This window comes from Stylophora pistillata, chromosome 3 (genome assembly GCF_964205215.1).
Source record: "Stylophora pistillata chromosome 3, jaStyPist1.2, whole genome shotgun sequence".
Classification (NCBI taxonomy): Eukaryota; Metazoa; Cnidaria; class Anthozoa; order Scleractinia; family Pocilloporidae; genus Stylophora; species Stylophora pistillata.
This window is the reverse complement of record NC_142521.1, coordinates 18327501-18351755: the sequence shown is the minus strand read 5'-3', so window position 1 is coordinate 18351755 and position 24255 is coordinate 18327501. Positions and strand designations below refer to the sequence as shown.

At 39.0% G+C, this 24255-nt stretch overlaps 2 protein-coding genes and 1 pseudogene across 3 annotated transcripts in view; 1 reads left to right on the top strand and 2 right to left on the bottom strand.

Annotated features, from left to right (window-relative positions):
- Positions 1-27: 27 nt before the first annotated feature.
- LOC111342282 (uncharacterized) lies at positions 28-12952 on the bottom strand. Its single transcript, XM_088752839.1, has 14 exons — positions 12433-12952; positions 11897-11988; positions 11490-11586; positions 11084-11257; positions 10431-10646; positions 9254-9635; positions 8449-9158; positions 8208-8301; positions 7686-7720; positions 5686-5709; positions 4734-4760; positions 3696-3737; positions 861-1026; positions 28-481 (listed from the first exon to the last, which is right to left on the bottom strand). Exons 1-14 carry the CDS (start codon positions 12737-12739, stop codon positions 400-402), a joined length of 2448 nt encoding a protein of 815 aa, XP_088608965.1. The 5' UTR covers positions 12740-12952; the 3' UTR covers positions 28-399.
- A 1182-nt stretch (positions 12953-14134) lies between these two features.
- LOC148734864 (large ribosomal subunit protein eL14 pseudogene) lies at positions 14135-17933 on the top strand (annotated as a pseudogene). The gene is made up of 3 exons (XR_015998585.1): positions 14135-14164; positions 15309-15559; positions 17833-17933. The product of XR_015998585.1 is annotated as a large ribosomal subunit protein eL14 pseudogene (transcript).
- Positions 17787-24255, bottom strand: part of LOC111342909 (uncharacterized) — a 25122-nt gene continuing 18653 nt past the window's right edge. The window contains exons 12-16 of the mRNA XM_088752838.1: positions 20980-21015; positions 20403-20432; positions 19837-19863; positions 18790-18949; positions 17787-18437 (exon numbers count right to left, since the gene is read on the bottom strand). Coding sequence (XP_088608964.1) covers positions 18356-18437; positions 18790-18949; positions 19837-19863; positions 20403-20432; positions 20980-21015 — 335 coding nt within the window. The 3' untranslated portion in view covers positions 17787-18355. The remainder of the gene's footprint in view (positions 18438-18789; positions 18950-19836; positions 19864-20402; positions 20433-20979; positions 21016-24255) is intronic.

Genomic DNA, 24255 nt, shown 5'->3' with positions numbered 1-24255 from the left:
AAATTAAAGTGAACACTACAAATCCACTTTCTATACATATTCTTTTATTCTGGTAAATTTATTCACTAGTTGGCAAAATACTGCAAAATTTCGCTGAAATGAAATGGTCCAGCTACATGGGTATTGCCACATTTTACGTCTTCTGTGATCTATCATCGACCAGACGGATGGCAACATGGAATCTACGTGTCATAAGTACAGAAGCAAGAACTTGTTGATATTAACGTCATCTGTGCGACTATCCTCCAATAGATAATACGATAAAACAATCAAAATGCCTGTATTCAGGTTATGTAATTTCTTAACACAATCTGGTGTCATCTGTTAACTAGACAAACCCAAAAGCGATTAGAATATACTTTTTGAACTGACTTCATTTACATCGATTTATTGTCTCCTCTACTCTTGGACAGGTGGTGGAGTCAGAGTTGATAGCGGTTTACATTCACCTTTGGGGAATACTAGATCTTCCTCTCCATCTCTAAAAATGACAAAAGATTAGAAAAAATAATTACAACAAAGAAATAGCAGCTACAACTCAACGTCAATTGTAGAGAAATCCGCCTGCACCTGATTTCCTCCGTTGAGAACGATTGGGATAAAATTCTTCCTAAAACGTTTTGTACTTAGTTCTTGAGAGTTCTCGGGGCCATCTTAAGAGAAACTCTACCTTGAAAATCCTTCGAAATCAGGGAGGTATTTAGGTCGAATAGCGCCACCCTCTAAGTCCTGCCTTGAGGATAGAACACGGGCTCATTTTCAAAACAACAGCTGATAGTCGAGCCAAGGACGGAGGACTAACTGATCTGAAACAATTTGCTGACCAGCCCTCTTTTAAAGAGTGCCATGTGAAATATTACCTGGCTACAAGCCTGAGTACCAGTTCAACCTTCCGTGAATGATCCACTTTGATTGGTTCCGCCATGGTAAACTGTTGTGTGCTGTGGCCTTGTAAAGTTGTTCCACCTGACCTCCATGCGGGATCCCGTTCGATGACATCGAAGCTACAAGTACCCTCGTTTAGAACTAGCCATGGGAAATGGGAAAAGGGTATTAGCGGCAGATATACCAAGACATATATACATTTTTATTTGGCAAGGCAGTGCTGAGGTGAATCGGAGTTTTCTGATTGGTCTTCTTATTGGTTTACTGTCAAGTCGCCCAAAGGTCATCTCGCTCAAGTCATGTCAACCGAGACTTGAGTCATGTTGCTCGAAATTTGAGTCATGTCGCCCGAATAAAATAGTCAGGTCGCCCGAAAAAACAAATACTCAAAAGATCAGACTTCCAAACTGTAAATAGGAAAAAAAGTAGAGAAATCTTTATCGCTAAAATGCTCTTTATTTCCGATAATACCACGAAGAGCCGAAAAGTGTTGTTCGTTTCTTAAGCTTTGTTCGCTTGGTATGTTCTCGTTTCGCACTCACGTTCATTTCGTAAGCTTAAGGAACTTAATCTTGGTTGTTTCTAACAACACCATCGATTATATGATCAGAATTGAAATATGTTTAAGTAACGATTATAAAAGCGTTTTCGTGTCTAACAACAAAGGAAGGCGTTGTTTGTGTCTAAAAACAATAGGAGGCGTTATTCGTTTCTAAACTAACAACGCACTTGGATTCCTTTCTAGAACAAATTTTTTTAATTCTTACCATACGATCGATTTCTGTGTAGCCGAAGTCTTCATGGTATTGTAAGAAACCAAGATAAAGTTTCTCAAATGTACGAAACGTCCTTGAGTACGAAACGGGTACATACCAAACGAACAACGCTTCCTTTTGCTACAGAAACGAACAATACTTCCCTTTGTTGTTAAAAACAAACAACGCTTTTCGAATAGTCACTCAAACATAATTCAATTCTTGATATATGAGGGTTTTAGCGATAAACATTTCTCAACTTTATTGCCTATTTAAAGTCTGTAAGTTGGATCTTTAAAGCATTTGTTTCTTCGGTCGACTTGACTTCTTTTTTTTTTTGAGCGACATGACTAAAATTTCGGGCAACATGACTTCGGGCGAGATGACTCTTGGGCGACTTGACCGGTTACCTTCTTGTTTAGTGAGGATTTTGTCCCACAGATTCTTTCCATGGAAACGGCCATAAGCCGTGTATTTAGTTCGTAAAAGCCAGCAAATTAAAAAGAAACAAGTTTGGTTCGGCGCTCAGACCACACTGACAACCTCGGGCTGATATTCGCAATTGAAGTAGGGCCCTCATGCTTGGTTATACGCCGATCAGTTCGAAGCTTCAACATCCCACCCCCCCCCTCCCTCTCCATGGGCAACACGCGGGCATTAGACTGTCATCTGTGCTTAGGGGGGCTGGGGAATTTGAACCTTTCATCTACGTTCATTAGGTTGGTAATATCTGTACATACATCACACCAACTTTCCTGGCCGGGGTGGGGAATTTCATCCGAAGGTGTCAAGTTTTGCCAGCGGAATACACTTTTGTTTTATCCCTTAATAGGTAAAGAGTTTACTTTCTCGAGCCAACAGCTCAAAAGTAGAGATAGTCTGTAGAGCTGGCGTAATTTGAGCGAGCGCGTACTCAGTAGTTTCTTAGCGAAATGTGGCCGCCATCTTTGATTTTAATAGCGGTGGAAGGCTGGGAAGAGAAAAATTAACTTATTTTGACTGGGCACCTGCTCATTTCCGGAAATGCAGTGACACGCAATTACTCGGGAGGTGTTTTGCTCTTTAACAGCCTCTTCGAGCAGGCGTCTTCTCACCCCTTCCCGCCCGCCTCCCTCCCCTCACGCCCCCTACCCTCCCGCCCCTCTCCCCTCCCGCCCCCCTCCCCTCCCCCTACCGTCGATTCCGACACCAAATTAAACATGGCCGGTTAGATAAACGATCGCGCGCCTCCTTAACGTTAACTGGCCCTAATAAGACGCCTGCACTGCAGGCCAAAATAAAGGTCTACAAGGTCTATATTATAGGCAAATTATGATCTTGAAAGCAACGACTCGTGGAACGTTTAATTTTGAATTGATGTCGTTTAAAATTGAGTGATTTTTACACAAATTATAAATCAAATTGCTCCATCCGCTCGAGACTTTCTACCTATAAAAACCTTTTCTTCCAGCTACAGCACAATGTACCGTGAACTGATGAAATAACGCGCGTGATTGATGTCAGTAGTACAGGCGTTAATTGCGTAAATTTGGCACAGTGATCTATTGTTTTGATTGTATTTTTCAAAACAGACATTGGTAGGGAACATTGAAGGAAAATTAAAGAAAAAATGTTGAATAATTTTTTTCCTAAGGAATCACCCCGAATTAAAAGGAAAAAAAAAGGAAAATCATTCACTTGTTCCGTAGTGGACTGGACAACTGACTCGACAAGTACGTACGTAATCGTTTCTTTTTTTTTAAGATTATTGTATTTGAACATCTAAAAGGCGGTAGTACGGTATAAAAGTGAAGTGAGCACTCAGAGAACTGTGTAATTTTCTATTAATGGGCCGATTATGTAACCAAAGCGAGAGCTTTCAATGTCTAAAAAAATGGGGAAAAAGGAAAGCTGATCGAATACTTAAATGTATAAAATTCCTTGCAATCAAAGACAAACCAGACAAAACGCCGCGTCATGTGAACTACGAAATATCTATAAAAAAATTAAATAAAAAAGAGGACAACTACTCAACATCATTTCTAGATAAAGCATTTCTAGAAAAACACGCCCTACGCTGTTCCATCTCCACTGGCAAAGTAGAGGCTGACTCATCTTCTGTGAATTATAAGAGTAATACAGAGGTACCTAAAATTTACTATGAATCAAATATTCAGACGATTGACTTGACAAGTACGCAAGCTATTTTTTTTTTTTTTTAAATTATCATTTTTGAGCATGTAAAAGGCTGTGGTACGGTGTGAAAGTGAACTGAGCACTCAGAGTACTGGTGTAATTCTCTATTAATGGACCGCTTATGTCACAAAAGCAAGAGCTTTCAAGGTTAAAAAAGTGGAAAGGAGCTAAGCTGATCACTAGTTTCATGAATAAAATTTTGCTTGTAATCGAGGTTTGAAGTATGGAAAACTTTAGCACTCCAATTAAATTTAGATTTGTCGTCACAAAATTGTACAAATACGCGGCGTTTTGTCAAGTGTGAGAGGCTCGACAGACTTCTCTTGAAAAAGGCTAGAGCTAGGGGTGTTGCTGAGGCACTTTTTTCCAATGCTCCATTTATGACGAGCATCATATGGGGTGGGTTAAGACCACGAGGAGGGTAGGCATGGAGCAGTTGTCAACTGGGACATTGACTATCTGTAGAAAAAAAAATTGGGAAGAAGGAAAGCTGTTCGAATAGTTCCCTGAATAGAACTTTCCTCGTATTCAAAATTTGACGTATGGAAACCTTTGGCACTCCAATTAAATTTAATTTGTTGGTCACAAAAATGTACAAATACGTCAATAGAAAAGAGATGAATAGATAAAAAAAAGACGCAGAAGCTCGTAACAGGGGGGTGGGGGGGGGGGCGGTAACAGGACAAGGTCCCTATTGACATGATTCCTACCGACTCCCATCTTAAATTCTCTCAGTGGATCCTCATCATGATGGCGAATCCGAAAATTGGGGCCTGAGAAACACGGTTAACCTAAGCTTCTTTAAGGAGGAGTCTGTCAAGTTTTCTCTTAAACCACACAAAACGCCGCGTCATGCAAACTACAAAATATTTTTTGCCAAAAAATAACTTCAATTAGGAAAAAAGGAAAATTACTTACCATCTATCATGTGATTTCGGCGAGCAACTTTAAATTATAAAAGTTATAGTTCACTATAAATTAGATATTTAGAACTCAGCTGCGTGTCTCTTTAAGTAGACGATTGACTTAACAAGTACGCAATCGTTTCTTTTTTCAAGATTATTGTATTTGAACATCTACAAGGCGATGGTACGGTATAAAACTGAAGTGAGCACTCAGAAAACTAATGTAATTCTCTATTGATGGACCAATTACGTGACAAAAGCGAAAGCTTTCAAAGTGAAAAAAGTGGGAAGAAGTTAAGCTGCTAAAGTAGTTTCATGAATAAAATTTTCCTTGTAATCTCAAAATTGTACAAATACGCGGCGTTTCGTCTGGTTTAAGAGATTCGACAGACTCTTCCCAAAAATGCCAAGAGCCCGGGGTGTTGCTGAAGCACTTTTTTCCGATTCGCCACTATCATGAGTATCATATGGGATGGGTTAAGGTCACGAAGAGGGGGGAGGCATGGGGCAGTTGTCAATCGAGACTTTAAAAGTCTTTGTTATATAAAAAAAAAAAAAGAAAAAAAAGGAATAAGGAAAGCTGTTCGAATAGTTAACTGAATGAAACTTTCCTAGTATTCAAAGTTTGAGGTATGGAAAACTTTGGCACTCCAATTAAATCATGTAATTTATTCACCCACAAAAAATGTACAAATAGATCAATAAAAAAATAATTAAATAAAAGAGGGGCAGAGGTTCCCTATTGACAACTGATTCCTACCGACTCCCATCTTAAATTCTCTCAGTGGATCCTCATCAATGGCGAATCCCAAAATTGGGGCCTGAGAAACACCGTTAACTTCAGCTTCTTCAAGGAGGAGTCTGACGAGTTTTATAAACCAGACAAAACGCCCCGTCATGCAAACTACGAAATATTTGTTGCCAAAAAATATAACTTCAATTAGGAAAAAAGGAAAATTACTCACCAGCTTGATATGGAGTTTGATGAACTGTAAATTATAAAAGTAAGAGTTCACCGTAAATTAGATATTTAGAACTCAGCTGCGTGTCTCTTTAAGTGGACGATTGACTTAACAAGTACACAATCGTTTCTTTTTTTAAAGATTATTGTATTTGAATATGTAAAGGGCTGTGCTACGGTGCAAAAGTGATATGAGCTTTAAGAGAACTAGTGTAATTTTCTATTAATGGGCAATTTGCATTACAAAAGTAAGAGCTTTCAATGTCAAAAAAAAAAAAAAAAGGAAAGCTGATCGGACAATTAATGAATAAAATTTCCTTGTTATCAAAGTTTGACGCCCGTAAAGCTTTAGCACTCTAATTAAAGTTAATTTATTCGTAACAAAAAATAATAAGAAGTTCGTGACAGGGGGCAGTAACGGGACAAAGTTCCAATTGACAATTGCCCCTGCCCCCCCTCCCTCCACATCTTAAACTTAAACTCCCCAGATGATCCCATCCAGTATTTTTGACCGTGTACAGAGGGGCAAGATAGGTCTATAACAGGCAGGCAGCGATGGGTCGTCACCCTTTTGGATAGGTGTGATGTTAGCTTTTTTTCATATTGTTGGTACAGCTACTTGTAAAAGAGACATGTTGAACAGTCTACTCAAACTTTGCGATATCACTGCGGCTGTGGTATTGAAAAGTTTTCCTGGGATGTCGTCAGATGCACTTGCTTCGATTCGGTAGGGTCGAGGTCGGATAAGACCTCTTGAACTTCACAGACAGGACAATTCAACCTCTGCAAGAGGCTGACCAGTTTAGGGGTACTGAATACCAGTGCAATCGTTGCTTTTAGGGGTGAATAGCGAATGGAAGAATGACTCATCAAGTCAAGCCTACTAACTTTGTTCGTCATAATTCTTTGACCATCCCATACAAAACTGTGTCTAGACTATCAAGAAGTTGAAGATTTCACCAATGACCAAAAGCACTTGGGGTTGCTGAGATGGCTATCGCCTAGCTGGAGTGCTGAGTCTTTCTTCTTTTGAAACATTAGGTTCTTGGTCGGACGGCGGAGAGCGTTGAATTTCATCGAGTCCTCGGGTTTGCCAATAGAGCGAGCCTTCCTTCTTTGTGGATTCTTCTTCTTTATCAGATGCAACAATTCCGCGGAGTCAAACCAGGGATGATAAGAGGTGTTTTTGATTCGACACTTTGGCACGTGGTCAGAAACAGCCGACAAAATCACTGAGTCAGTTTGACAAGGAGGCGTCAATGTTGTTTTCAATAAGGGCCAAGTCCAATATGTTGGCATTCAGAGTTGGTGAATCGACCAGTTGTCATAAGTAATTGTCTCGCACCAGTTTTGTAAAATAGCTGTAGATGGAGTCATTGTTGATAGCAGTGCCGTTCTCTCAGTGGATATTAGGGTGATTACAATCCTCCTCACAGACCAATAGCAAATGCAAAGTGTGCTTTGCCGGCGAGGTGAAGGGACTTTTTGAATTCTTTTTAGATGTCAATCGTGTAATCGGATGGTCGGAAGAACACATCAATCAAACGTTCACTTTGGAGTTAGGATGAATCTCGCAAAACAAACACGCGGCATTGTTTTCCAAATCTGTGCGCATTCTGCACCCCCTACCCCCTAAAATTCTGTTGCCTGAAAAAGAAGCTTATTGTACTCTATTCTTATTCTTTAAGTCTTACATCTGTTGATGCTCTCAGTCTCAGAAGACGAGAGATCATTACAAAATACTGAATAAATGAACGAACACTCAATAAAATGAAATAATGATCAAGGGAAATACTAAATGAATGGATGAAACACTGTAAGATAATTTCAAGACAAAGGTGAAAATAGAGGCAGAAACTCCCGTTCAAAACATCGTGAGACATCCAGATATTTTGAATACGATTTTGACGTCTCCAATCGCTAATTCTAAAGATGTGCTCAACGGATAGCAAATGATTAAGGATTGCACCATTAGTGTTAATTTCTATTTGTTTCACCTTCTCTACCAATTCCCCTCGGTTCTCTGCTTACCTGATTGCCTGTTTGAAAGAAAAAAATAGACATTAGAAATATCACTACGTTGTACCCTTTTTATTAAGTTAACCCGGATACAAATTAAAATTCACACACTTGCTTTAAACCCTAGCAAGGTCTGTTTTTTTAACAATTATATTGCTTGCCTTACAACGCTGAGACTTCAGTTGTGAAGCATTTCCGCTTTTGGAAAAAATCCTTTCATAGCCGTAATCGTAATTTGCGCCCTTTTTCACCACCATAACAAATTGAACTGGGATTAAAGAAGCTTGCACGACCACGACAAGGTCAATGAACACCAGTTCAATTTGGACGTCTTTACTCCTCCTGTTCTCAGTGCTACTCCTGCGTAAAAACAACCTTGGTCCTAACAAAAGAAATCACCTCGCGCTCTTAAATTCATGTAGTTGTTCTTGTTTATGACTGCTAAAAAGTTTACGAGCTATCAGGATGCTTGCATTCTGTGCACACAACCATATTGTAAACACTCACGGGAAAATATCCCAGACGAAGCCGGTACTGTCATCCGGGGCCGTGTTAGGTTGTCTTGTCACCCGAAGCGCACATCCGTGCGTAACTCCGTAATCTATATCAGAGAAAGTTAATGCAAGCTATCATCAAATGGGGGTGAAGTTGCCGAAATAGTAACTTTCTTTCACCCCAGGCAGCAGCCATTTAATAACACTGTTACTAAATGTAGTAATAGATTGTCTTTAAGGAATAAAATCTGTACCTTCTAACGGACCCTTGTCTTGATCCGGATCAAACTCTCTTCCACCCATTGTAAACGTAAGCCTGCATTTACTGCTGTTGTGCCCTTTCAGTAAGATCTTTTCCACCAAATCCTGGAATGTCTCTTGGGGATCACATTTCAAACGGAATGATCGAGAGTTATCTGAGAGGCAAACTTTGACTTCGATGTGAAGAATCCTTACTGTCAACCCAAGCTTCGATCCTGAGCAAATACCAAGGCTTGCTATGGTTCCTTTGTCTTTAGAAGGGCAGAGTTGCTTTCCGTTGAAAACAAACGTAGCCCCTTCGTTTTCTTGCAGTTTACTACACGAAGGAATTTGCTCCAGGACTGCCCTTAAGTTCTTTTCTTTGTCTATTTTCAAGGGGATTAAGTCGCCACTCTGATCTTCTACAGTTATGTGAATGTACTCGGGGAAAATGACACTCACAGCGGGACGTGGACTGCAAATAAGTTTATCAGGAAGGCATCTACTTGGTGCTTTTGACAGGAGGTTTCCCTCATGGTAAAGCTTTTGGTCCCTGATCGGGATTTGAAGCAGCACCTCTATCTGTTCCATGAGATTGTGGACTGTTGCCTTTCCGGGATGCACCTTTATTGTAAAAGGCAAACTGGAAGATGGCTCGGCTGTTACTGTAATTGCTATCTCTGCATCTACAAGTCTCAAATCCCCAGGCGTCTCAAGTATGCCTCTAATGCGAAAAAAAAAATGAATGAGATTTCATCCCCAACTAATCTGCCCCCCAAAGGATCATCCTATCGGGTTATAGGCTTTTAAATTTCTTACCGTAGTCGTGTACCATTTGATAGGACCTTGTCGCCTTTAGCAAGAACTTGATGGTGGTCATGCATAACTCCCATCTGGCGCTGCAGTTCACGTTTCAATTCACCAACTGTCGCCGATGGAGGCATGCTCACTTTCAATGGCTGAGACGAATCAGAGGTGATCAATGGAATGTTAAGGAAAGCTTCAGGTGTGAACACACACTTCACAACTCCATTTTCGGGCCGGCCAGATTCAATTCCTGCCTCTTTTGGTGCAGTTTTCACTCGGTAGAACGTAAACTTCTTGGCCTCATACGCTGATCTTTCAATTGACATCTCTTCTCTTCCGCGGAGTACCCATCCACCAACGTCATAACCATCAATTGATATGTCCAGATGACAACCTAGAAAAAAGGGGCAAGAAGCCAATTACGATTTGATTTTAAAAAGCTTTTAGTTTTTAGTTTGAAAGTCTATCTGAAGAAGACTAAACAGCTGAAACGTTATTCAATCTACAGTTGGACCAGTTAGAAGTTTATCGTTAATTGTAAATAGTTTTTAAAGTCTATCTGAAGAAGGTTGAAGAGCCGGAATGTTCACGGTTATTAAATCTACAGTTGGACCTGCTAGAAGTTTATTCCACTGTTCTCTCCTGGCATTTATCGATAAATTCCCGAGGTGGTATAATATCCTTCGGATCCTTCTGCAGGGGTTCATTGTTTGTGTAAACCTATCTATCTTGTCTACGTATATCATATAGATATCACACACTCACACACACATATATATATATATTTAAATTTGATCGAGATCTTCATGATAGAGTATCAACAAATTCTTCCAAAAAAGAAAAGGGGCTAGAAAAAACGAAAACAGTAAAAGAGAAACTGAATAATCGGCAGACACCTAGAACTTCCCTTGACCGTAATTTTGCGTCTGAACTCCAAAAAAATGAGCAATTTTCAATGAAAGTGAGATCTTCCTCATGCACTAACGAATATAAAGAGATATCCAGGTTGTGACTCTTTGGATGTAGACTGCTGCAGGTCCGCTCATCAGAGTGGGGTTGAAGTTTATATTCACAGGAATGTAACAAAAGTAGATAACAAGTAGTCCATTAAAGTCAGACTATGTTTTGTCCACCATCTGGTGATAAAGTTTAAAAGTGTTTTCGAAACAGTAATATGCATGACTTTTACCATAATCATGGGAATTTTTGACGTGTATTTTATACTGTGTCCCACTTTTCATTTCCACAAATTCTCCATCAGGGGTCTTATAGTGTTTTCCACCCAAGATTTCCACTGAGTAGCCCATGTAAACCAGAAAGTTCACGTATCGAATAGGTGCAGGTCCTTCAGCTGAATCATACTGGAGTCGAGCAGAGGAGGTTCCCACTGATTCCAAGGAGGAGGCTGGAATTCAAGAGCAAAAGAGATTTGGACATGGCAGTGATAGAGTGCACTTTCGTTTAGTGCCTGAACTCCAAAACCACTGCGATAACAACAGCCAATCAATTAAAGAAAAATATTACAAACAGCTAAGAAAGCTCATGGTGAAAAGAAGAAAACTGCCTAAAACGCGGGAAAACGGGTTTTGGATATGATTAGTTGAGAAAATGGCGCGAGTTTTCTGGACCAATCACAAAGCGAAGATAAGCAAAACCAAAGCAATCCCGGATTGTTTTCGACACTTAATTAAAAATTGCTCTAACCTATAATCCAAAGATCAGTTAAACAGCCCGAAGCATATATCTAATCGTTCAGAGAGCAACAATGACACTTGAGGTTTAAGAACAAGTTCACTCAATGTGCATATTCCTGAAGTATTTCCTTCCCGTTCAGGGTCTCACCATTATTTGTAACAGTTGATGAAGCATCACTATCGACAGCAACGACATGTACGGCTGCGGGGCGGCCCCCATTACCACCACTTGGGCCTGTTGAAGTACTTTCTGTATTTGCACTGTGCAGCGACGACTGATAACTTACAGATCGAAATGTCTCAACACGTTTGTCGGCCGCAGCTGTTGAGTTTGAAGAATAGAACTTACTAAGTGTAATACTATAGCCCACGTGATTCCTTTTTACCTGAATTGAGGCCGAGGGGCCTGGGTTAAAAACTCAAATCGCCAGGTTGAACGGTTTCCTCCAGAAATAATTTGGGGTAAAACCTTAAAATCTGGTTAGAAAAAAATTTCCTTATTATAAATTAGTGCTGAGAGTGAGCCAGTTCACTAAGTTTAAATGTATCTGTACCTTTTCGAGCGCCAGTGTCAGAGCGATCATTTCCTTTTGGTTCCGGATCATTACCGTCCCCTACCCCGTCAGTTACCATGATGTCATCTTGCCCAGCAAGTAAAAACAAAATTAGAACAAACTTACAATAATTTCCTATGTCTAAATAATTTTTGGGTAGTTATCTGAACTCACTTTATTCATATTCCAGGAACTTACTAAGTGTAATGCTTTAGCCCATGTGATTCCTTTTTTCCTGATTTGAGGCGGGGGGGGGGGGGTCTGGGTTAAAAACTCAAATCGCTCAGTGGAACGGTTTTCACCGGAAGTAATTTTGGGTAAAAACTTAAAATCTGGTTGGAAAATTTCTTCGTTACAGGGCAATGCGGAGGGTGAGCCAGTTCACTAAGTTTAGACGTATCTGTACCTTTTCGAGCGCCTGTGTATGAGAGATCACTACCTTTTAGTTCTAGATCACTTCCGTTCCCTACGCCGTCAGATACCATGTCATCTGATCCAACTAATAAAAAACAAAATCACAACAAACTAGCTATAATTTCCTGTGTCTAAATAATTTTATGGAACTAGCTATGTGAACTCACTTTATTGATATACCAGAGGTAATTTATGGTAAAAAAATATCTTGTGGAATTAAATAGCGAGGCGTAAAAGGTCTTAAAAGGCGAATTAAGTATTCTTTGATGCTTACGTTGCAAATTTCCGCGTTCTTGAACTCAGATCCAACTTTTCAGTAAATTACAATACTTTTCCGCGTAAAGGAACCTTTTCTCTATTCAGATTTTACTGTTGTATGTAAATATCAAGCAATTCGAGTAAGTTTCGACATTTTCTTCAATTATTTGTTTTTGCCATCAAACTCGGATGTGAAGACTGAGCTTTGCGACCGATACGACAACAATTAGGCAATATTTCTCTCTTTAAGATACACTTTCTACAGGATTACCTTCAGTCTCACCAGCTTCGTGGAGTTTTCTTGAAAAAACATGAATTGTTTGCGCGAGATCCACTCTGCCGATCGCTTTAAACCCATCATGTAACAAGGTCAGATTCTGTGGACCAATGTGTACATCTTGTTCAAGTGCTTCAAATAACTTCAGTCCACTTTCAATGTTTTCTGTCAATCTCTTGGGAAGGCGATCTCCTACAGCATACTTTAACCTTTCCAGATCTTTGCTAGACAGTTTCATCGACATATCTATGAGTAGTCTTCTATATGGACTTATGCAGTTTTCGTCTTGTGCGGAGGCCATCTTCGGCTTGTGCGGAGGCCAGCTCTTACCCAGTTATTCCTCTTACCGTGATTGCACGGGCTCAGAAGGCAAACACGATATAAAAATCGCTTCCCAAGTTTCCTGCAGAAGTTCTTTCGATGGAAATGATTTCGTCTATTCAACGTTAACCGCCAAAATGTAAAGTCTGCACCTGATTATTGTATGGAGCAACTTCAGAATACCCGTCCACAACATTTATGCACCTGTCAATTGAAACCCCCACCCCCCCCACCCCGGGGAAGTATGGGGCATTAGCCTTGGAGTAGAAAAAAAGTGTGATAATGCCCCATATATAGGGGCCCTGTTTTCTTTCTAAACCCCAAGTAAAGTGAAAAAATTCCCCCACCCCTGGGACAAACCATGTTAAATAATGTCCCAACCAACCTTCAGACCCTGCTCTGAGTGCTGCATGCCCCACACAGCCACTCTCCCTCTGGCACGGCGCTCGACTTCGAACAAGCAAATATCATTGAAATATCCACTGAAAATCGATGCAAAAAACATACCATCCATCTTTAGAATATTTACTTCATCTTTATCGATTTCAAAACTATAATAAATAACTCTTGAGCTCTCAGTTTAATTAGAAAAAAATATAAATCAACACAATACCTTAATGTCGTCCATCTTGAATCCGCCTAAAGCACATGGGTGCGACTCACTCGCCTCAGTCCTCGCTCGTCCACGAATGTCAAAACCTTACTAATCCCCCATCCCACGGGCAAAACTGATGCAACAAAAAACAACAAATCCCCCACCCCCTCGGACACAAAAAAGTGCCAAAACCCGTAGTTACCCCCATCAATGCCCCATACTTCCCCGGGGTGGGGGGGTGGGGGTTTCAATTGACAGGTGCATTACATATGTCGAGAGGCTTTGAAGAATGAGGTATAACAAACACAATAGACGCTATTCTTATTTAATGACATGTAAATGAGTGGCCGGGTATTCTGAAGTTTAGCTTATAGTATTTCAATGATAAGGTAGTTTATTCTCAAGGAAATGGGCCATTCCATCTAATATCTGCAACCCCCCTATTGAAGGCCTGGGATTTCTTAGGGGGAGGGAGCGTCAATGCTATATTTTTTCTTAGGGAGGCTGAGCCATATTTCTGAGAGGGGATCAATTAAAGCTCTCTCTTCAAATCGCGACGAAGGTTGGGAAGAATCGGAATTCACTGGAGAGGCGGGAGTGTCGAAATCATGACACTATAAATCTGTGTTGGCCGAAACTACTTCACACACTGGAGGTGTTAATGACGGAGAAAAACAACCCCAGAGACTCGAAATATCAGAACTGAGCATCATTACACAAGCCATCAACACATGGTTTGTTCAAACAGTATTGGTCTAACCTGTATCTTTTCTAGCTTGGATGCTAGTGGCCCCTTTATGGTCCAGGATGGTTTGTGTCATGCTTAATTTTAAACAATAACAGCGATCTCAATGTTTGATGCAGTCAGCTTTACATGTATTGTCTTCATGCTCTTCTCTGTTGCATAGATTTCTTAGTGCATCTTAGTGCAATTTGGCACCACATTTCAAATAGGTTTCTTTCACGGCAACTGCTTTGGTATTCAAATTTGTCTGATTTGTTGAACTTTCTCCCTGTGGCATCTTAACTTACTTATTTTGTTACTCCTTTGATCCCAATCTCAGCAGGTAATTTTTTTGTGATATTTGGCAATTTTTTTTTTATAAATTCTGATATTTTTTTTAAACCTTAGAACTTGTTATACCAGAATAATAACCCTTACTTGATTTCATTTTCTCTTTCTCCTTATCTGTGCCCTTGACAGTGATTAATATTATAAGAGAAGTTACAAACAGATCTTTCCCTGAATATAACCTGTTAGGAGAGAACTGAATTCACATTAATAACCCTTTAAATCCCAAGATCTAACTTTCAATTCTCTCCTCTGGCCACTACAGAATTCCTTATTAATAAGTTGTGAGAATTTGGTGTTAGATCAAGACATCAATTTCTACCTAAGTTTGAGTATTGTCACCTTTTTGCTCAATAATGTGTGGATATTAGAGAGAGAAGTTCCATGTTAATCACTTCTGGGAGTCAAAGGGTTAAGTTGAAAAACAGAAAACTCACTTGCAGTGACAAACACATGTGTACAAGACTTAAAGAGTTAAAGTGCTCTAAATAATGCTAGCCCCTTACTCCTATGAGTGACCAAGACAGAACTTCTCCTTTCAATATCAATACAATCTAAAGCAGATGAGTAATAAAAAAAAAATTAGGGGATTATTAGTTGATCTGATACCAAATTCTCCAAACTAATATCTCAAGAATTGTATGGAAGTCAGTAAAAGAATTGAAAATGTGATCTTTGGAGTGAAGGGGTTCACATGCTTTCATTTCTGAAAGCTATCTACTCCAAATGCACCTTTTTGTAAACTTTTTGCTAATTAAATTACGGTAAGACTTGAGAAAGAAAGTGAGGTTTTTCCTTATCAATAAACTGTTGAGTAAAATTGTCTTGGCCTTGTAAAACAAAATTTTGTTAACAGACTTTGACTTAAATCTTTCTCAACAGGCTCTGATTGATGGGCCCACTACCAATGTCTATCACAAAGCCCTAAACTTCAAGCACCTATTGCTAACTGACTTCAAGATCAAAGTTGGACCCTCTGCTATTAGAATGGGCCAGTGAAGAAGGCCTCTGAGAAAGGAGAGATCTTTGAAAAATGGGAAAAGACAGCCTGGGCTAAGAAACTGGCCACAAAGAAGAAGCAAGCAACTCTCACTGACTTTGATCGCTTTAAGCTCAAGTTGGCCAAGCAGAGGGTAAGCCGCTATCAAAATATGAAATGATATACCCCTTTATTAATGAAATGCCACCTCTAATTATAGAAAGAATCAAAGTTACTGATAAGCTCTACACCCAATCAGAAGAGTGTGGTGTCTGTTCGAGGATTAAAAAATAGATTCAAGAGCAAAAAAGTGGCAGCCTTGACGCCCTCTGTGATCTATTAGTGAGCAGAACTGCAAACATCATAGAGTCTATATGTTTTGTATGATAACAAAGCAAAATGTTAATTGTTATTGGTGACATTATGTATGCATCCTTTGGCCAAAAAGTAAGAAACAATACCAACTTGGAAAAAATTCAATGCAGGACTACAGGATTAATTTTCAGCAAGGAATATACTGATTAACAGTGCCTTAGTAAATTAAATTTATTACCCCCTCAATATCAAAGGGTAATCAATGATTAAGGATTCTTTTTCAAATGTTTTGAGAATGTAGCTGATATTTTTAACAGTGTGTTGTTTTGCTCTTGGAACAAACTTTTCAGAAATATTGATTATTTGACACTTGATGTCCTATTTTAGTTATACAGTGACTTTTAAGAATTATTTTTTTATTCAGATTTGTGGCGCATGGAATGAATATTTCCTCTCAGCACTTGGGAATCTAATGCCTTACCAGTCTTTCACAAGAAATTGTTTAATTTTTTTTATGATAAGTTTGATGCTAATTTTTTATTGCAAGAAATTGCTTAATTTTTTTCATAATAACTTCAGTGCTTATATTTTATCATGGCAATTATCTTATCTCTTTTAACTAGTAATTAATTTGGAATATATTTTAAAGATAGAGTTTGTCAATAGATTGTAGGTTATAACCAATCAAAAGTCAAGAGTAATTTAACTTATCTCATAATTTAAAATATATGACAAGCGGGGGCGGATCCAGGAATTTTTGATTTGGGGGGTCCAAACTTTGGTTCAGAAAGGGCTGTTGGACTCTTTTGAGGCAAATTACTTCTCCCCCACACTCCCCACACCCCCTCCCACCAGTCGCAGTTGCACGCTATAGTTTCTTGGCCGCTTACCGTTTACTTGGATTCATTAATTTAAAAAATCAGCCAGTTAAAAAGTGATATACGATCCTGCGTATGTAAGAATTTTAGTCTCAAAGTTGTAAGCGTCAGGTCTGATAGGGGGGTCCAGACCTCCCGGACCCTCCCCCTGGATCCGCCGCTGACAAATACAGCTTGAATACACTGCACATGTTTCTGTTTTGCATACTGAATACTTGCAATGATACAGTGTATAGTGTAACTGTTGTCAGTGACTTCTGGAAAGAATGGTTTTGAAATAAATGCCACTCTTAGTGTTCACCATATTGTCCTTGGAATTTTACCTCTAAACCTCCAGCTGATATACCCAGTGTTCCTGGGTCATGTAAAAAAATTTCAAACTTTGGCCTTTAATTGTGAAAATCACTTTCCAAACTGTTACATGGGGATGGTAATTTTTTTTTTTTTTTTTTGCAGGTTAGTTTCTTGATATTTTTAGGTTTGAGGTTCACCTCCTCATCTGTGGCAAGGAGTTTTCTTTGCAACGCATTTGAGACAAATTTTCTTATTTTGAAAACATTTGTGGCTCCATAAAATAGAAACAACTTTCTTGATTGTTAGTGATTGTTAGTTTTTTATTCATATGTGGCCAGATTTATGGCTAATTTTATTTCTGAGTGGGAAACTTCTCAAACTTAGAGATTTGCATGCAGCTCCAGTTTAGATAACTGAAAATAACCAAGTTGCATGTTACATATGCCTTCAGGGTTGTAGAAATTTCCAACCTTAGAAACTTTTCTTCCAACCCTCTCTATATGTATGGACCCCCTGTTCACGAAAGAGATTTTGATAGTTTTATGAGATTTATCCATGTGAGGGCTCAACGTCGATTTTAAACTGACATGGCTACCCTCCTTATGGTATTGGGCTTGTTAAGGCTGTTGCAAATGCTCACAAAGTGTTTCCTTGATTAAGGGCTTGGGTTCTAGAAGGAGGGGTCTTATAAAGAAATAATCAACTTGTGCTGATTCTACTGTAGTTGAAGCTTAAAGAGTTGTAAGTGAACTGGCAATAGAAAGGTTTTCTTTGTATCCCTATATTCGAGGTGGGTGCTTGTTTGATAATATGGCCAAAGGGGTTGGTGTTTATTCAGGGGAGAGCACTTTTTAGAACGTGGTTGCTAAGTTGTTCAAGGAAATACAATAAGCATGATTTTAAAGTAGTGTTTAATGAAAGCGTTTGTTTTGCTTTATAGAAAAACAGAGTTCTTAAAGCTGAACTGAAGAAGTTGCGCAAAAGAGGCCAAAGTCTAATCTTGCTTTTAAGATGAAATAAAGATTTTTGTTTGAGAGAAAAGGTGCTTCCGGAATTATTACTATAATGTACATGAAAACTACAAATCCCCTTTTCTAAACAGATTCTTTTATTCTGGTAGTTTTACTCCCTAGTTAACAAAATACTGCAAACTTTCGCTGAAATAAATTGGTCTAGCTGCATGGGCATTGCCACATTTTACGTCTTCTTTGATCTGTTACTGAACAGACTTACGGCAACTTGGAATCTACGTTTCATTAATAAAGAAGCAAAAACTTGTTGGTGATAACGTCTTCTATGCATCTGTCCTCCAATAGGTAATACGAAAAAACAATCAAAATGCCTGTATTCAGGTTATGTAATTTCTTAACACAATCTGGTGTGATCTGTTAACTGGACAAACCCAAAAGCGATTAGAATATACTTTTTGAACCGACTTCATTTACATCGATTTATTGTCTGCTCTACTCTTGGACAGCTGGTGGAGTCAGAGTTGACAGCGGTTTACATTCACCTTTGGGGAATACTAGATCTTCTTCTCCATCTCTTAAAAAGAGAAAGATTAGAAAAATTATTACATCAAAGAAGTCAAAGCTACAACTCACTGATAATGTTGGAGAAACCTGCTTTCACCGGTTTTCCTTCGTCGAGAATGACTGTGAAAAAATTCCCCCTGAAACGTTTTGTACCTAGTTCGTGAGAGCTCGGGGCTATCTTAGGAAAAGCTCTTGCTTGAAAATCCTTCGAATACCGGGAGATATTTACGTCAAATAGCACTACCCTCTAAGTCCTGCCCTGTAGATAAAACACGGGCTCATTTTCAAAACAACAGCTAATAGTCTGTTCTGAAACAAATTGCTGACCCGCCCTCTTTTAAAATTACCATGTGAAATATTACCTGGCTACAAGCCTGAGTACCAGTTCAACCTTCTTTGAATGATCCACTTTGATTGGTTCAGCCGTGATAAACTGTTGTGTGCTATGGCATTGTAAAGTTGTTCCACCTGACCTCCATGCGGGATCCCGTTCTATGACATCGACGCCATAACTAGCCTCTTCTGGAACAAGAAATGGGGAAAGGGTATGGTTGGCAGATATACCAAGGCATACATGCATTTTTATTACATGGATATGGCAAAGCAGTCCTGATGTAAATCGGAGTTTTCTGATTGGTTTACGGTCAAGTCGCCCGAGAGTCATCTCGCCTGAAGTCATGTCAACCGAGTCCTACAAGTTATGTTGCCCGAAATTTGAGTCCTATCACCCGAAAAAAATACAGTAAAGTCGCCCGAAGAAACAAATACTCAAAAAATCAGACTTCCAGACTATAAGTAGGCAAAAACGTAGAGAAATCTTTATCGCTGAGGCACTCTTTGCTTCTGACAACACCATGACGATTCAAAAAGCGTGTTTGTTTGTTTCTAACAAGCTTTGTTCGTTTGGTAGGTACTCGTTTCGCACTCACGGACATTTCGTAAGCTTGAGGAACTTAATCTTGGTTGTTTCTAACAACACCATCGATCATATGATCAGAACTGAAATATGTTTAGGTAATGATTCTAAAAGCGTTGTTCGTATCGAACAACAGTGGAAGGCGTAGTTCATTTATAACAACAAAATAAAGCGTTGTTCGTTTAGCATGTACTCGTTTCGCACTCTTGAATTGATGTCGTTTAAAATTGGTTGGTTTTTATACAAATTATAAATCAAATTGTCCCCGATACGCTCGAGACTTTCTATCTATAAAAACCCTTTCTTCCAGCTTCAGCAAAATGTACCTTGAACTGATGAAATAACGCGTGAGATTTGTGCCGGTAGTATAGGCGTTAATTGCGTAAATTTGGCACAGTTATCTATTGTTTTGATTGTATTTTTCGATAAATTGTTCGTTAACTTTTTTTTCCTAGGAATCACCTTGGATTAAAAGAAAAAGGAAATTTCTTACTTTTTTTACTTTTTCTGCGTCGAGCAGCTGTAAATTATAAGGGTAATAACTTATTAGAAATTAGATATTTACAACTCAATTTTGCGTCTCTTTAACTAAACGATTGACTTAACAAGTACGCGATTATTCAACAAGTAAAAGGCTGTAGTACGGTGTAAAGCACTCAGAGAACTAGTTCAATATCCTGTTAATGGACTATTTACGTCAAATAAGCGAGAGCTGTCAATGTGAAAAAATGGGAAGAAGGAAAGCTGATCGAGTAGTTAATGAACAAAACTTCAAACAAAAATGTGCAAATCTAAAAAATAAATAAGAAATAATAATGATAAGTTTGTGTAGACAAAGTCATAATCGACAACTGCCCCCCACCCTTTCGATCTTAAACTCCCCCACATGATCCTCATCCCAGTGGCGAACTGGAGAAAAAGAAGGGGTCTGAGAAGCATCCTTAAGTTTAGCTTTTTGACGAGTCTCTTAATTCAGACAAAACGCTGCGTCAGGCAAACTACGAATATTTTTAAGAAAAAGAAAAAAAGCCTAAGTTAAGGAAACAGGAAATTACTCACCATTTCCATGGAGAACTTTGCCTCTAAAACCTTTATATTTCAAGTTAGAAAAAAAGTTTACAATAAATTAGACATTTAGAATTTAACTGCGCGTCTCTTTAACTGGCCGATTGACTTGACAAATACGCAAGCTACTTTTTTAAAGATTATTCTATTTGAACATGTAAAAGGCTGTGATGAGGGTGTTAAAGTGACATGAGCACTCACAGAACTAGTGTAATTTTATATTAATGGGACATTTACGTAACAAAAGCGAGAGTTTTCAGTGTCCAAAAATTGGGAAGGAAAGCTGATCAAGAATTAAGAATAATCTTGTCTTTTGCAAAGTGAAGTTCGGTAGGTAATTAGGTTTCTGGTTATTTGTACTGTATGATTTTAGGGAATAAGAGTGGAAACCGCATTATCCTCATCATAATATATAGCAAACCGAAGAAAAAAAGGGGCCTGAGAAGCACCCTTAACGTTAACTTTTTAAGTTTGACGAGCCTCTTAAACCAGACAAAACGCTGCGTCCTGCCATAGACGAATTTTTGTAAGGAAAAAAACGTGAATTGCGAAAAAAGGGAAAATTACTCACCATCATCAAGGAAAAATTTGGCTCCAGTCTCTTTAACTTAGAAGGGTAAAAGTTTACGCCAGATAAATTAGATATTAAGAACTCAACTACGCGTCTCTTTAACTGGACGATTGACTTGACAAGTACGCAAGCTATTTTTTTAAAAGATTACTCTATTTGAACAAGTAAAAGGCTGTGGGCATGGCGTAAAAGTGAAGTGAGCACTTAGAGCACTAGTGTAAGTTTCTGTTAATTAATGGACCATTTACATAACAAAAGCGAAAATTGTCAAGGTAAAAAAATGGGAAGTAAAGCTGATCAAGAAGTTTCATGAATAAAATTTTCCTTTTAATCGAAGTTTGAAGTATGGAAAACTTTGGATTAAGGATGTTTCACACACTTTTTTCCAACTCGCCATTTTATGATGAGGATCATAAGGGGTGGTTTAAGATCACGGGAAGCGGGGCGGGGCAGTTGTCGATTGGCACTTTGACTTTCTTTGTTGAAAAGGAAATTGGAAGAAGGAAAGCTGATCGAGTGTGGTTAAATGAATAAAATTCCCTTTTAATCTAAGTTTGGAAAACTTTGGCATTACAATTAAATTTACTTTACTGTCACAAAAATGTACAAATCCATTGTAATAACACGAGTGACAACAGGATAAGATATCTAAACGTTTACTCCGAGCAAATATACATGTTAACTTACTACGAATATTTAAGAGAAGCCGCCAGAATATTTCGAGATTCGAAAAACAGTGAGTTTTTCATTTTGCCAAAACATCCCTTTCTGTGTACTAGTTTCTAAAAAAATATTTTAAAGTTCCAGCGATTTTTTTTCCGGCTGAAATTTAAAAAAGCTTGAAAACTTCGGATCTCAAACACGTCTACTGAGAACTAAATAATAAAAGGACCATCGAGAACATTTACGGGGAAATTCTAAAATCACGCGATTGTGTTTTTTTTGTCCATTGCTCGCTTTTTTTTTAGAGTTACATTAAGTTATCCATTTACTCCATTGGCTGCATGTCTTTTTAAATCTAATCTCATACGTATATTTTGTGTTTTTTTTTTTGTTCAATTACCCTCTTGTCCTAATTAATTTGAAATAGCCAAAACAGAAACTCCTAAACCACCTAAAATGCCAAAATTGCTGATTAAAATGTACTTTTCTGAATAAAATAGTATCGATTAGGCGATCTGCTCAGCCACTACAGCCCTTGGTATTAAAAACAAGCAAACGAGGTAACCGATCAGAATTATATGGGTTACTGGCGGATCTGGCATGTGCACTGGGAAACAGCTTCACTAAGTAAGGCAAGGTATGGTGCTTTTCGTCGAATGGCAGGTACAGGAACGTTCAGCTCCAAATTCTGGCAAATACTCTGCAGCATGCCAAGCTTTAGTTTCTTCAACGTGTCGTTTTTCATTATGGTACAAATATCGAACTGATCGAACAATGCAGTAAATGGCTTGAACCCTGGGGTAACAGAGTATCCAGAGCAATGTTGATTAAGATTAACTATTGGAAAAACTAAAAACAAAAGACTATGATGTACAACTGCAACGAAGTTTGTAGCGACAATTGGGACAAAGCAACGTTTCCAGGTGAGAAGCACGAGAGGTAAAGGTTAGAAAAAGAGAGACAACTTTACTTTTGAAGGCAGACAGATTAGTCGAAAAAGAGGCACAGGGTTTTGGGAAGCGTAGAAGTTCTTTTAGGTCGGAGTCAAGACAATTGAAGAGCGAGGCTACACTGAAAGCGAAAGTGCGTTTACCGCAGTTTGAGCGGGGATAAGGAAGTTGAAGGTCAAGGCCAAGCTCTAGTAATAGCACCAGTTATTCGTCTAAAAGACAAGAAATGGAAAGATCGAGACAGCTTGGTGCTTTAGGATTATTGAGAATATTAAAGAGGAGGACAAGCTTTCTAAGGTTAACTAAGAGAAAAATGGGGAGCCATTTGAGTTTGGCAAAGAGACTGACTGAGGACTGATGCCAGTCGGCGTCAAGGATAAGGTGAGCTGATTATTTTTGAAGACGAAGTAGACGGAGAAGAAGAGTTTTAGAGCAAGTACCCCAAACAGTGGAACAGTATAACAAAGAAGAGTGGATACAAGAGTTATAGTAATTCAACGAGCAGTTATGAGCAAGAAATGGTTTGATACGTTTCAGAAGCGAAAGTCTGCTCCTAATGAGAGAGCACATATTGCTGATGGGGCGGCTTTCCCAGGAAAGAAAGGAATCAATTGTTATGCCAAGCAATTTAGCATGCGGGACCTGCTCAATAAGGTTACCATTAACAACAATATCAAAAAGAGGTTCAAATAAATGGGCATATTTCAGATATGTAGTCAAGAGAAGAGCCTTAGTTTTGATAAAATTAAGTGCCACCCTATTAAAGACAGCCCAAGCAAAAATTTGAGTAGTAACGGAGGCAAGACAGTTATTTAAGCAAGGGAAAGAAGGACCTTTCACTAGAGCAGAGGTATCATCAACGAACATGGTAAGATCAACATCCGAAGACACATAGAGAGGTAGATCATTTATGAAGTGCAAAAAGAACAAAGGACCCAAGATGCTACCTTGCGAGACACCAAGAGACATAGGACAAGACTCAGATAGGACTCCCTTGAAGGTTGTACGTTGTGAGCGATTTGACAGGTACGAGGTGAACCACTCAACAGAGGATGGAGAACAACCATAGGAGTTGAGTTTTAAAAGAAGCACATAAACGTTACAAACGAACCGAACAGAACGACCTAACTTTACACTCACCCGGACGATCGCACTACACTTTCACATGATCGAACAATATTGGGTGCTGAAGAGAGATGGTTTCTAGGGCCAAATTCCTTGCCATCGTGAAGTTTGTTTCCTCTTCGATGGCCTGAACATCGCAATCATCCGGTAGTTGTTTCCGAACCTTAGCAGCAAGGCGGGAGAAGTAGGAGGAGATCTGCGGTGGGCTCAACGTTGAAAATTCGAGAACCGTAAGGTACTTGGGCACGTCTCATCTCTCTTGCAACTACTTCCTCGTCTAATTTTCTACCTGACGTTTGGCCAATATTGAATTTCGCATCAAGGTATGCCCTCTGCTTCTCACTTAGCCTGTACGCCTGCTTGGTTGACTTAAGAGCCCATCCTTCCTTATTACAGCAATCAGTTCGACGTTCACTTCCTGGAACTGGTTGCAGAGTTGGTATAGTTCCCACACCTTCTTCCAACGCAGATTTATATGCGATCTTGGCCAAGTCTAGCATAGATCTCTTCTCTAAAGACTTTGTGAATCACGCACCCG